This window comes from Leopardus geoffroyi, chromosome B4 (genome assembly GCF_018350155.1).
Source record: "Leopardus geoffroyi isolate Oge1 chromosome B4, O.geoffroyi_Oge1_pat1.0, whole genome shotgun sequence".
Lineage (NCBI taxonomy): Eukaryota > Metazoa > Chordata > Mammalia > Carnivora > Felidae > Leopardus > Leopardus geoffroyi.
Genome location: NC_059341.1, coordinates 99,678,612 through 99,693,446, shown reverse-complemented (window position 1 = coordinate 99,693,446; position 14,835 = coordinate 99,678,612). Strand labels below are relative to the sequence as shown.

Here is a 14,835-nt window from a genome sequence, read left to right as displayed (position 1 = left end):
CAAAACCTAGTAGCTTGAAACAATAATTAATGTTTGTTTGCTTGTTTGTTTGTTTATTTATTTATTGAGAGTACAAGCGAGCAGGGGAAGGGCAGAGAGAGAGGAGACAGAGGATCCGAAGGGGTCTCTGCCTGACAGCGGAGAGCCTGAAGGGAGGCACGAACTCACAAACTGTGAGATCGTGCATGACCTAAGCCCAAGTCGGACACTTAACTGACTAAGCCACCCAGGCGCCCCCTAAGACAATAATTAATTAGAGCTCATGTATCTTCAGATTAACTGTCCAAGCTAGGCTTGGCCAAGTGGTTCTTACTTTTTACTTACTTTGGCCAGTTACATATGAATAAAAACATTGGTCTCAGTTCAGAGCTTAGGACTTAGGAAGCCTTATGTGTTCCCACTTGGCCTTTTTGCGCTTTTACTATATTTATGAGAACACAGCTTGGCCAACCCACTGGTCTTAAGAACGTGACTCTGCAAATGCGCTTGGGCCACTTAGCCAAGATTATCCTAGACAAGCAGATCCACAAACAACCCACACTTACATAAGTTAGTTTAGTGGAGATCAGCAGAGCCATCCAGCTCTATATAATGGCCAAAGCAAGTCAAATGGCTAAGCCCAAAGCTAAAGGGGAAGAAAGTGCAGTACACCTATAATGAGGCCATGGCAAGGATATGGATCAGATGTGCTAAAAAATCGTCAATAATATAGTTTACCCAAGCCCTACATGATCTGCCCATCATTAGACCTTGGATCACTTTTCCTGTTTCTCTCCCTCTCTTATCTATTCTGTTCCAGCCACTCAGCTTCCTCCCTGTTCTCAAACATACCATAAGGTTCACTCCTGTCTTAGGTACCTTGCATTTATCTTCCCTTCTGCTTGGAATGCTTTTCCCCCAGAAATCCATATTGTTGCTTACTTACTTTGCTTCACATCTTTATTCAGAAGTCATCAACACAATGTCTATTTGTTGAAAGAATAATAAGAGAGAGACATGGGGGTGCCTGTGTGGTTCAGTAGGTTAAGCATCTTTTTTTTTTTAAGGTTTATTTTATTTGTTTTTGAGAGAGCATGAATAAGGGAGGGACAGAGAGAGAGGGGGACAGAGGATCTGAAGTGGGATCCATGCTGACAGCAGTAAGCCCAATGTGGGACTTGAACTCATAAACCACGAGATCACGACCTGAGTTTAAGCCAGATGTTGGGCCACCCAGGCACCCCAAGCATCTGACTCTTGATTTCAGCTCAGGTCATGATCTCATGGTTTGTGGGCTTGATGCCCAAGTTGGGCTCTGTGCTGGCAGCACAGAACCTGCTTGAGATTCTCTGTCTCCCTCTCTCTCTGCTCCTCCTCCTGCTTGTGCATTCTCTCTCTCTCTCTCTCTCTCAAAATAAATAAATAAACATTAAAAAAATTAAAGAGAGACACGAAGCTCAGAGTTTTCTCAAAAATTTCAGTGTATTTTTAGATAATATTTATGGAAAAAGATTGATAGGAGTGATTGTTTTTTTTATGGCTAGTAGTTTTTAATTATTAAATTTATTCATTCAGTATCTGGCAAATATATAATTGTAAGTTTGCATTGGTAGTTGAGCTTTTCTAGCTGCTTACACATATGTGAATGCTAGAGTCATGCGTTATCACACTGAATTGTCAGACTTTGTATTTTCTGTGTAGGGCTGTGATCAGTGATCCAGAACAAAACTTAACCTCTGAGAGACAAGAAAGCATTCATATCGTTCCAGATTCAAAGATGGCACCTCTTCGATTTAGGAAAAGAACGCTACATGAAACTAAGTAAGAAGACTTCACTTATATCGAATGAGGATATAGTATGTTATAAATGAATTTTTAAAAGTATACTTTTGTGTCTAACTGAAAAGACCTTTTTATTGGCTTATTTTTGCTTTTTTCTATATGAAAGGAAGTGGAATTTTTGGAGTTCACATCTCGGTTCTGCCAATTTAGGGTATTGGGGTATACTTTGCCCTCTAGGGTTTTTATTAGTAACTTAGGAATGACAGCTACAACCTTAGGAGATAATATATGTGACAATATACAATATAGTAACTGAGACATTTGTATGTGCTGAATCTCATTGATATAATGTATTCAAAGTTAGTATTATTTAAATGTTTATTATTATTGTTATTATTATTGTCATTTTGCCTTTTACGTTGTAGCTTATGAAATCTTTGGGCTTTCACAGTTTTGGGGTGCATTCCACTTAAATTTGTCAACAACTTCACTGGCAGGTGATGGCTCGCTTCAGCATCAATAGACACAAAATCCAGTTTCTGCAGCAATGCTTTCATATTTTCAGACTGCTGGACATGCCAAGAAGTACTTCTTTAGAACTGTTCTCTTTTGTTTCATTCTTATTTTCTGGAAGGGTGTTTCCATACCTTAAATACTCAAAGGTATTGTGTGTTAATTGCCTATGGCTTCTGTGACAAATTACCACACACAGTATTTTAAAGCAACACAAATTCATCCTCTTATAGTTCTGGAGGTCAGAGGCCTAAAAGCAAGGTGTTGACGGGGCTGCATTCCTTCTGGAGGCTTCAGGGGATAATCCATTTCCTTGTCTCTCTCAGCTTCTAGAGGCTGCCTTTATTCCTTGGCTAATGGCCCCTTCCTCCATGCTCAAAGCCAGCAATGGCTGCTCGTCTTTCTTGTTTTTTATCACTCTGACACTGCTCTTCTGTAGTCACAGTATCCCTCTGCTTTCCTCTCATGAAGACACTTGTGATTGCATTGAATCCAGCTGGGTAATTTCAGATAATCTCATCTCAGGGTCTGGAGTCACACATGCAAAGTCCCTTTTATCATATCATGTAATTGTAACATATTCACATGTTTTGAGGTACAGGGTATGAACAACTCTGGAGGGTCATTATTCAGCTAACACATCTAAACTTCTCTTTGTGTTTTTAGAGTTTATTTATTTATTTGGGGAGGGGGGAGGCACAAGTGGTGGGGTGGGGGAGGGGAGATAATTCCAAGCAGGCTCCACACTGTGGGCACAGAGCCCGACTCCAGGCTTGAACCCACAAACTGTGAGATCATGAGCTAAGCTGAAATCAAGGGTTGGATGCTTAACCAACTGAGCCACCCAGGTGCCCCTAAATGTTTCTTTTTATAAAGTAATCTTTTATTGAAATAAAGTATATGTCCACAAAATGTACACAGTTTAAGTGTACAGCAAAGGAATTTCCACAAAGTGAACAATACTCAGGTCCCAAGTTCCTACATCAAGAAATAGAACATTACGAACATCCCAGAAACTCCCCTTGCCTGCCTATCCCCTTCCCCTACCATAACAGGGTAAGCTCTCTGTCCTGATATCATAGATGGTAACTGCCTTATTATAAACTTACTGAAGTCACAAAATTTAGACACTATGTATCTGGCTTCTTTTTGCTCAACATGTTTATGAGTCAACATGTTATGAGTTGTTATTTGTTTTTGTCTTTTATTCTCACTGTACAGTATTTCACTGTATATAAATATGCCACGGTTTATTTACTCACGATGTTGATGGACATTTGGCTGTTTCAGAGTGGTGCTTCCATGAACTTTGGTGTATGCCTTTTGGTGAACATACGTCCTCGTTTCTGCTCAGTACATACTTAGAAGTGGAATTGCTGGACCATTTAGTATGCATTTGTTCAGCTCTAAAAAATAATGCCAAATAGTTTTTCAGAGTGGTGGCTGCAATTAGCACTCCCACCTGTAGCAGTAAGAGGATTCTAGTTCACCACATCTTTGCTGGTGTTCAGTATTGTCAATGTCTTTCATCTTAGTTCTTATGGGTGTGTTATCAGTATCCCCTTATATGAAACAGATCTCCTCTTACATGAATCTTCCCTTCGAGTCTGTTGGGTTATCTTCTTTGCATTTATCTGTGGAACTTAATTTATATATTCTTGGTACAAGTCCTTTTTCAGTTATATTTGTTGGACAGATCTTTTCTTCCTCTATGGTCACCTTTTCATTTTCTTGATCAAGTCTTTTGCTGAATAGGAGTTTACTAATTTTGATGTAGACCAGTTTGCCGATCTTTCCACTTATCGTTAGTGCCCTATGTATCTTTAGGAAATCTCTACCTATCACAAACTCATTGTCCCTCTAACTCATAATGCTGCTTATGTCCTAATATATCAAATTATTATAAATGTATGGTTGGTGTCTAGGCTTTTCCTTTAGTCTCGTCTCCCTGTTGTGTATTTCTGCACCAATATCATCCTGTCTTAATTGGTATTGCTTTCTTTTAGAGTAATTAGAAAAAAACCTTCAATATTGGCTTGATATACTATGCCCTTTCCTCTTCTATATAAATTTTATTTTACCTATTTTTTAATTTAGTTTTTTAATGTTTATTATTGAAGAGAGAAACAGAGAAAGAGCATGAACAGGTGAGGGGCAGAGAGAGAGGGAGACACAGAATCTGAAGCAGGCTCCAGGCTCCGAGCTGTCAGCACAGAGCCTGACTTGACTTGGGGCTTGACCTCATGAACCATGAGATCGTGACCTGAGCCGAAGTCGGATGCTTACCCAGCTGAGCCACCCAGGCACCCCTTGTCAATATAAATTTTAGATTGAGCCTCCTTCAGTGAAAAATACTATAGTGGTATTAGTTAGAATTACTGAATTCATGGATTTCGTCCTCCCGCATTCATTCTTCCTGGAGAAGGAGAAGAGGATTTTGCTTCAGAGTTGGAAGTGGGAATAGCAGGTATTGGGCAGCCCTTCCTCTTCTCTTTTCCTTGGGAGCCAGCTGCCTGCAGAAGCTGCTCAAGGCGTTACATTTCGCAGGGTCCCTACCCACTGGGAATGAGTGGGTTAGTCATATAATATAGTTGGTAATATAATTAGTAATATAGTTAGTAATATAGTATATAGTAATAGTATATAGTATATAGTAATAGTATATAGTTAGTAATATAATAAAGTACATATTTTAATCTTCATCTGCCTGATTCTTACTTTGTATTGGTTAAGAACTTGGGTAGAAGTGTTTGGTACTACTTATTGGATACTTAAAACCTTAGCATAGAACTTTCCATTTATAATGTAAATGTTTTATTCTTTTATCTTTTCACGGAGACTCTAGACTCTAAGCTGCTGTTACTTCAACCTATCACTGTTAAATTGAATTCTGTTCATCTTTGAGAAGCAATCTAATATAATGGTTATGAGCAAGGTTGGGCTCTGTCATGCAGTAATTATATGACTCTGTAAAATTTATTTGTAAGATGGGATAATAGTACTTCATGAAGTTATTGCAAGCATTGAATGGACCAATGCACATTTAAGTGATTTTAATAGTGACTGATGTCTAGGAAGTTCTCAATAAATAGTAGCTGTTATTGCTGTTTTTTTCTCAGCATTTAGAATTTTTTTAGGCATGTAGTGAGCATTCAATATGCACATTAATACTAATGGATTAAGTTGAATCGAGATGACCAATTTTTCATGACTCCATCCTGTGTTCACAAACTCCTTTGGTCCATAGGCTCTTGTTGTGTGCATCCTGTTTACCTTTCATAGAGACTTAGATTTTATTGAAGTATTACTTTTCAAGATCCCAATGACTCATATTCTCACTTACTATTTACATTATTGCAGTTTCATTACACCTGCAGTTTTATTGGAGTGCCAAAAAGTTATTTAGGAAGGAGAGTAAAGACACATGACCAGTTTTTTCAGATTTCTTAATATAAAGGAGATTACTAGTAACAGGGTTCCAAAGTGTGGATATTTGGGTTTTATTTCATATTATTAAACAAAATTTTAGGACTAGCAATCTTCGTGAGGTCGTTTTGTGTTTCATGAAGGCCATAAGATTAAATAAGCAGCCTGGGGTCTTACAGATAGACCTCTTGCAAGGCTGGAGCCTCTTCCAGCATCCTTTTCCATTATTCTGTTTTGTTGGTAAGGAATGTTTTCAGCTGCCTGTGACTGAAAACTTGACGGATGGTGACTTAAACAAGTCAGGATTTATTTTTCTTACATAACCAGTTGCCTGGAGGTAGTGGTTGGTTTTAGGCCAGTGGCTCAGTGATGACGCAGCTCTGGGCTGGCTTTCTCAAGATCTTATTGGCCTTTCTGACATGCTTGCCTGATGGCTGGCATCTTTTCCCTGCCACATTCACAGGCAGGAACTGTTCCCATGCCACACTCTGTCACCAGGGTAAAAGAAAGTCTTTCTTGGAAGTTATTGGCAGGACTTTGTCCCTTAGTTACCTCTAATGGAAAAAAAACTAAAAAAGCAAATTATATGGTTGGAGGGAGGCATAGAACAGGGTTAGGAATGGCTGCAGGTAGGACCAGTTACAAATGTGCTGTTTACTTGTGTAGCACTTTGATACTATACATTCAAATAGAAGTCATTCATGTGTTATAGACTGCATCTCAGGGTTATTTCCTCCGAGTCGGCTTCAGTGAGCACTCAAAATGCGGGGCGAGGTGGGGGGGGGGGTTATAACTTCATCTTCATTCTGTGCGTTTCAAAATACCAACGTAACTTTTTCTCGTACTTCATCATTTACATCAAGTGTAGTGTAAGTAACTTTAAAATAATTATTGACCAGTGTATTTCTTAACAGGATAAGAACCCATTCTACATTAACTGAAAACATGCTTTCCCACAAAGTACAGTTTGATGGTAGGATCATATCAAGGTAATTGTGATTTTATTAAACTTCTAATTCTATAATTGTAAAAAATAGTCTCTTCAAATAGAAATAAGAAAAATGAGATTAGTTAGTTTTGTCACATTTAAATAAAAAATGTGAATGTAGAATGAATATTTTAGGTAATATTTATTAGTATGTTGCAAAAATTATAGGAACTAGGAACCTATAAATAAGACATTTTAATTAGAAGTTATTTAAAAAGTGATTTTAAAATGTCTTTCGAAAAGAAACTTAGAAGTGAATTTTTTGATGATATATACTACTAGTAGAAAATGGTAGACCATTTAAAAATTAACCTTTATGTAAGCTGCTTTATTTGATTTTCCTTTAATGGTTTAAATCACTAGTAGATTATTGATAGATACAGGAAAGTGAGAAGAAAGATGATTCTCACATATGTTATCTCTGTCTTATAAACTTCCAATCATACAAAATGCTGATGTTCTTTGTGTATATTAAAGGTGAAGTGTGTTTTTTAAAGTTATCATGTTTGTTTAGTGATTTTAAACTTTCTTTTTTCGTTAAAATTTTTATTCTAATGTTTATTTTTGGGAGAGAGACAAAGACAGAGACAGAGATAGAGACAGAGCATGAGCAAGGAAGGGAGGGCAGAGAGAGAGAGAGAGAGAGAGAGAGAGAGAGAGAGAATCCGAAGCAGGCTCCAGACTCTGAGCTGTTAGCACAGAGCCCGAGGTGAGGCTCAAACTCACAAACCGTGAGGTCGTGACCTGAGCCAAAGTTGGATGCTTAACTGACTGAGCCACCCAGGAGCCCCTTAAACTTTCTATTAATGGCAAAGATGAAAATGTCTATCCTTGAGTGGCTTCTTGCAAGGTCAACATTTAAAAAAAATTTTCACTTTATCTTAAAATTCTATGTCAAAATAGCAATCTAAATTGTAATATGTCTATATTCATATCAGTGTAAGGTAAAGCTTTTTCTCCATCCAAATCTTACTTAAACTGACACTTCAGCAAGCCAGGTTGTTTCCCCTTGCTCATTGGCATACATTCAAGAGAGTCATGCTATTCTTTGACATACACAATTCTGGTTTATTATTTAATTTGAAAATTAGCCTATTTGAAAATCTTTAATATTATTCTGTTTTTCTAGAAATGGACGTGATGCTTGCAGAGAGCTGATTGGGTTCTTTTTTACTCATGACCAGTCCCTAACAATTTATGAATATCGGCAATTTGGGAAAAATAGGTACGCCATAAAACATTGTTACAACTCGCAAGATGATGACTTCTGAGAGAATCTGACTAACTTTGCACTTTTGTCATTTAACTTCTAGAACAAATGTGCTTCCTTTTATTCAAAAAAACATTTATAGTCATCAGTGTGGACGAAGAAAAGGAAAACGATACCAACTTGGTGATTTTTATATTGTAAGTTAAGTACGTATGTATGCCAATGTTTTAATACCACATGTTGAATTATGTAGGATCCTGTGGGGGTGGAGGAACAGGGTTTCTAGTTTTCAATTTATTACCTCTACTCTTTACAGGGCAGGGGCATTTGTGTGAGTGGCTAACGATTGCTCTTTCCCCAGGAGGTTCTGCCTCTCAGGTCCAGATCCCGGTGGCCTGAATGTAAGCATAGCTTTATTCCCCATAGCACTCTACCGTTCCCCACAAATCTGAGATATAAGTTTGGGAGAGCTTGTCTCTTGGTACTTTTAAGGCCTTCAAGGCTGTGCCACTAAGTATGTGGCTACTTCAGTAGTACCAGGAGTAATGCTTCTCATAATTGCAGGCTTATCTCCTGAAGATGCATGTTTTTCTCCGTATAGAGGGATACTTGGCCTCTGGAGCTGTCATATATCTGATAGTTAGCTTATCCTCCTTGTGATTTCCCCACCTCACACAACTACTGACTTATGGTGTATAACAAGGATTCCCTAGAATGGGTTGGTCTTCGGTAACATTACAATTTGTATAGTGCTCTTAAATTTTGTTTTGTATTTATTTTTGTTTTTAAAGTGAGCTCTACGCTCAACATGGGGCTTGAACTCATGACCCTGAGATCAAGAGTCGTGTGCTCTGGGGACTGAGATAGCCAGGAGCCCCTAGTGCTCTTAAATTTTAAATTACTATGTTTATATTATCTCAAATGTAACACTATCCACAGTGACCATCCAGGTAACATATATACTCATAGGATAAACATTGGAGATAGAACAGTGAATAAGTTAAGTCAGTTTCCTACTTTCATGGAGCTTACACTCTAATGGGAAATACAGTCAAAAAGGAGGGCTGGATAGGAGGGGCAATGATTCAGTTTTGTTGGGTCAAAAGAGGCTTCCTGGAAAAAGCGCCATCCAACATTGACCTAGAAAAGGAATTAGCTAGGCTGGGATAAGTAGATAGGAGAGGAAAGGCTTCCAGGTGCAGGAGACAGCTCGTGCAAAGAACAAAAGCATGAAAGAACATGGCTTATTTGGAGAACCGGAAGTAGTTAGCTGGCTGAACTTTAGTTCAAGTTAAGAGTTGGCAAGAGAGGAGTCAGAACTTATTAACAGTAGACTTATATTAAAGAGTTATCTAAAATGTATTGGGGAGTCATTGAAAGATGATAGGTGGATGGAACAAGGGGAGCTGACATTATCTGGTTTGTGATTTAGAAAGATCTTTCTAGTTACAATATGGGGAATGGATTGAAGACTAGTAGAAAGAACCAGATTGGACTGAATAATATTAATTAGGAAGGAGGTAACGGCAACCTGAATTAGGCAAGTGGCTGTGTCTCTGAAGCTAATTAGAAAAAAATTTTAAAGTCTTCAGGAGGCAGAATCAATAAGATGTTGTGACTAGTTACATGAGGAGTTGGGGTGAGGAAAAACTTTACATCTTAAACTTGGATTAAATAAATACACTAGACATATGTCAGTCTAGCCTGCTTCTTGAGATCTAGAGAACATCAACTCCAAATCCCATTTCACAACCTGCAGACAGAACGTTTCATGTCTATCCCCAAATTAAAGTTACCTCTTGCTTTGAGCTGCTGCTTTAATGATTTAGTGTAGTTTATGATTTATTCTCACTATCCCTGTTCTGTATTACTTGAACCAGATGTGGAACTCTGCTCCCTTTTATGATTTCCAAGAAACAAATGGGGTGGAGAGGAGAAGGAAGAAAGAGAAAAGAAAGCAGGGAGGGAGAGAGAGGAACAGAGGAATGAAGGAAGGAAAGTAGGAAAGAAAAAGGGGAGGGAAAGAACGAAGGGAGCACTTGGGTGGCTCAGTCGGTTGAGTGTCTGACTTCGGCTCAGGGCATGATCTCGGGGTCTGTGAGTTCGAGCCCCGCATCGGGCTCTGTGCTGACAGTTCAGAGCCCGGAGCCTGCTTCGGATTCTGTGTTTCCCTCTCTCTCTGCCCCTCCCCCGGCTCATGCTCTGTCTCTCTCTCTGTCAAAAATAAATAAACATTAAAAATATTAAAAATTAATAAATAATTCATCTGTTAATTTCTTTAGGGAGCAAACTTGACATTTTTGAGTTCTGATCATCCCAGACTTCCAGAAAGCATAAAAGAAAACACATTACTTATACTTCGAATCACTAATATTGATCAGATAGCTTTGGATTCTCTCAAGTAAGTAAAATATGCACTTGTCATTTTGAAAGTAAGTGAAAACACTATTTTTTATGATCTTAAAATGATATTCTGTTCTAAAGCATTTTGACTTTAGTTAAGGTTTATATTTTCGAAAAACAAAGCATAGATATATTTGACTCCTTTATGTGCTATATTGTACTCAAATACACTTTATGTGTGGGAATAGTTAAATAAAGATAAAAAATGTCCCATTTTCTGTTTAAGGTATTTTATTAATTTGCCTGTGTTATATCACCTTTATTTTACCAAATGCCACCGAAGTTATCAATTTTAAAAGGTAGGCTACAGTACCATATTATAATGTTTCCCACATTTTTAGTGTAATGCTTTTTTTTTTTAGCAGTTGCTTATAGTATTCATGGATTGATGGTATACGTAATGAAAAGAAAAGTGCTATGAATCAAAAAGTGCTTTTAAATGAATTTGAGTTTTTTAAATCACAGAATATTTATTACATAAAACATACATTTTAAACAGATTTTATTTTAGAGAGAGAGAGAGACAGAGAGGATCTTAAGCAGGCTCCACACTCAGCACAGAGCCCAACTTGGGGCTCGATCCCATGATCCTGGGATCATGACCTGAACTGAAATCAAGAGTTGGACACTCACCAACAAAGCCACCCAGGTGCCCCCACACATATATTACTTATATATATTTTATAATATATATGTATGAACATGTCAATTGCAATATATATTATTTATATATGCTTTATAATATATATTCTGATTTAAAAGAAAATTCATTTAAAAACATGTTTGATGCAAAGTATTATGTATAAATAACATGTTTTATATATATTCATATTTATATATAAGTAATATATATAAATAAAATGTAAAATGTGTATAATCAGAATATATAATAAAATATATATTTTTAAATCACAGAATATATATGTATATATGCTGTTCTTGCTGAGTGTTTCTTCGTGCTATATGCATATCAGAATGACAACAACTGGTGTGCTGTGTGTGTGTTAGAGGACACATCCCATAAATTGGCTAAAGGAAGTCTGTTTCTTTGTTATGTGCTGTATTGCTCAAATGCATGCAATTTTTTTTTCGCTTTTTAAAATAACGTTTTTACATTTTGTACTTTGAAAGTTAAAACTGATTTTAAATTTTATAGTTTTACTAATTTTAAAAGAACATTGAAATAGCTACAAAATGAATATAATGTTTAAAGGTAGTTCTTGGAAGGTTTAAGGATTTTAGCTCTTGATTTAGCATATTCAATCTTCTGGGGATTAAAGCAGCAAGCAGAGGTGGGACTTGACTAATCTCTAAGCACTCTTCCAACTCTGAGAGTTTCTTTGAGTCCGGAACAGGAAAGAGCTTAGAGTTTCCATATTCAAAATTGCAAAAGAATACATTTTTATCATCGTGAACATGTCAATTGCAGAACTGATTCTGTGGAACGTGAGGATATAACCAGTCAAGAAGCCAATGATAGGCTTGTCTTAAAGGCCATTCAAGGTATGTATCATTACCATAGTCTCAAGTCTTCAACCATTCTCTTTGCAAGCAATATTTTCCAGACATTTCTTAGTTTTATAACAAAGGCACTTGATTTAAATTTCTTATTTGCTTATTTTGCTTATATTTTATGATATATATGTTTATGATATATGTATATGATATATGTATATATCATATGTATATGATATATATTTTTTATGATATATATATGATATATATATATATGATATAATATATATATTTAAAAATATTTTTAAGATTTCTTCTATTTTAAAGATTCTGTTAAATTGAATAATATTATATGAATTATGATCTTAAGAATTTTATTTTATTTTATTTTTTTATTTTAGAGAGAGAGCACACATGAGCAGGGGAATGGGGCAGTGGTGGGGGATGGGGGACAGAGATAGAGAGAGAATCCCAACATGAATCTCATTCCCAGTGTAGCATTTTTTCTTTTACAAGAGGCTACTATAAATCTCTTTAGGTTATCATCTAATGCATAGGACAAGTATTATATTACAAAAATCACTTATGTTTTATTCATTTCATGGATAAAACCCATACTATCTAGTACTTTCTATAATTCTTTTGTTGACCATTAGCATGATAGATGGTTCTTCATCCCCTTGTTTTCAATCTGAAGGTGCCTTTAGGTCTCAAGTGGGTCTCTTATAAACAGCATATAGATGGATCTTGTTTTCTTATCCATTCTGTTACCCTATGTCTTTTGATTGGAGCGTTGAGTCCATTGACATTTAGAGGGAGTACTGAAAGATATGAGTTTATTGCCATTATGATGCTTGTAGAGTTGGAGTTTCTGGTGGTGTTCTCTGGTCCTTTCTAATCTTTTGTTGTTTTTGGTATTTATTTATATATATATCTTTTATCCCCTCAGAGAGCCCTCCTTAAAATTTCTTGCAGGGCTGGTTTAGTGGTCACAAACTCCTTTAATTTTTGTCTGGGAACCTTTTTATCTCTCCTTCTATTTTGAATGACAGCCTTGCTGGATAAAGAATTGTTGGTTGCATATTTTTCTGATTCAGCACATTGAATATATCCTGCCACTCCTTTCTGGCCTGCCAAGTTTCTGTGGATAGGTCTGTTGCAAACCTGATTTGCCTTCCCTTATATGTTAGGGACTTTTTTTTCCCTTGCTGCTTTCATGATTCTCTCCTTGCCTGAGTATTTTGTGAATTTGACTATGATATGCCTTGTTGATGGTCAGTTTTTGTTGAATCTAATGGGGGTCCTCTGTGCTTCCTGGATTTTGATGTCTGTGTCTTTCCCCAGGTTAGGAAAGTTTTCCATTATGATTTGCTCACATAACCCTTCTACCCCTATTTCTCTCTCTTCCTCTTCTGGGACCCCTATGATTCTGATGTTGTTCCTTTTAATGAGTCACTGATTTCTCTAATTCTTAAATCGTGCTCTTTTGCCTTAATCTCCCTCTTTTTTTCTGCTTTGCTATTCTCTATGTTTGTCCTCTATATCGCTGATTCTCTGTTCTGCCTCATCCATCCTTGCCGCCGCTGCATCCATCCATGATTGCAGCTCAGTTATCGCATTTTTAATTTCCTTCTGGATATTTTTACTTCTTTTATCTCTGCAGAAAGGGATTCTAATCTATTTTCTACTCCAGCTAGTATTCTTATTATCGTGATTCTAAATTCTGGTTCAGACATCTTGCTTGTATCTGTGTTGGTTAAATCCCTGGCTGTCGTTTCTTCATGCTCTTTCTTTTGGGATGAATTCCTTCATTTTGTCATTTTAAAGGGAGAAAAGGAATTAATGAGGTAGAAAAATTGAAATAAAAAAATTAAAATTAAAAAGTATTAAAATTAAAAAATTAAAACCACACACACACAAGTAGAATAGATGATGCTAGATCCTAGGTGTGTTTTGGTCTGGGTGTTGAAAGAAGTTTTGACAGGTTAGAGAAAAAAAAGGGGAGGAAAAAAAAAAGGAAATCGTTTGAGAATTTGAAAAAATGAATACACTGAAGTATACTAAAATGAGATGATGGGGGTAAAATAGAATTTGAAAAAATATACACAAAAGTGAAGAATATAGTAGAAAAAAATTAAAGAAAAATATATATATATTTTTAATGTTTATTATTTGTTTTTTTTCTTTTTTTTTTTTCCGTTGTATTTATTTATTTATTTATTTATTTATTTTTAATTTTTTTTATACTATATGAAATTTATTGTCCAAATTGGTTTTCCATAAAACACCCAGTGCTCATCCCAAAAGGTGCCCTTCTCAATACCCATCACCCACCCTCTCCTCCCTCCCACCCCCCATCAACCCTCAGTTTGTTCTCAGTTTTTAACAGTCTCTTATGCTTTGGCTCTCTGCCACTCTAACCTCTTTTTTTTTTCTTTTTTCCTCCCCCTCCCCCATGGGTTCCTGTTACGTTTCTCAGGATCCACATAAGAGTGAAACCATATGGTATCTGTCTTTCTCTGTATGGCTTATTTCACTTAGCATCACACTCTCCAGTTCCATCCATGTTGCTACAAAAGGCCATATTTCATTTTTTCTCATTGCCACGTAGTATTCCATTGTGTATATAAACCACAATTTCTTTATCCATTCATCAGTTGATGGACATTTAGGCTCTTTCCATAATTTGGCTATTGTTGAGAGTGCTGCTATGAACATTGGGGTACAAGTGCCCCTATGCATCAGTGCTCCTGTATCCCTTGGATAAATTCCTAGCAGTGCTATTGCTGGGTCATAGGGTAGGTCTATTTTTAATTTTCTGAGGAACCTCCACACTGCTTTCCAGAGCGGCTGCACCAATTTGCATTCCCACCAACAGTGCAAGAGGGTTCCCGTTTCTCCACATCCTCGCCAGCATCTATAGTCTCCTGATTTGTTCATTTTGGCCACTCTGACTGGCGTGAGGTGATACCTGAGTGTGGTTTTGATTTGTATTTCCCTGATAAGGAGCGACGCTGAACATCTTTTCATGTGCCTGTTGGCCATCCGGATGTCTTCTTTAGAGAAGTGTCTATTCATG

The 14,835-nt window shown here is 36.8% G+C and overlaps 1 protein-coding gene across 8 annotated transcripts in view; it reads left to right on the top strand.

Moving 5' to 3' along the window:
• Positions 1 to 14,835, top strand: part of CAPS2 (calcyphosine 2) — a 106,899-nt gene that overhangs the window by 68,973 nt on the left and 23,091 nt on the right. For all 8 annotated transcript variants that reach the window (XM_045463195.1, XM_045463197.1, XM_045463196.1 and 5 more), the window contains 6 exons: positions 1,681 to 1,800; positions 6,615 to 6,689; positions 7,818 to 7,913; positions 8,002 to 8,095; positions 10,181 to 10,299; positions 11,731 to 11,804. In XM_045463195.1, coding sequence (XP_045319151.1) covers positions 1,681 to 1,800; positions 6,615 to 6,689; positions 7,818 to 7,913; positions 8,002 to 8,095; positions 10,181 to 10,299; positions 11,731 to 11,804 — 578 coding nt within the window. The remainder of the gene's footprint in view (positions 1 to 1,680; positions 1,801 to 6,614; positions 6,690 to 7,817; positions 7,914 to 8,001; positions 8,096 to 10,180; positions 10,300 to 11,730; positions 11,805 to 14,835) is intronic.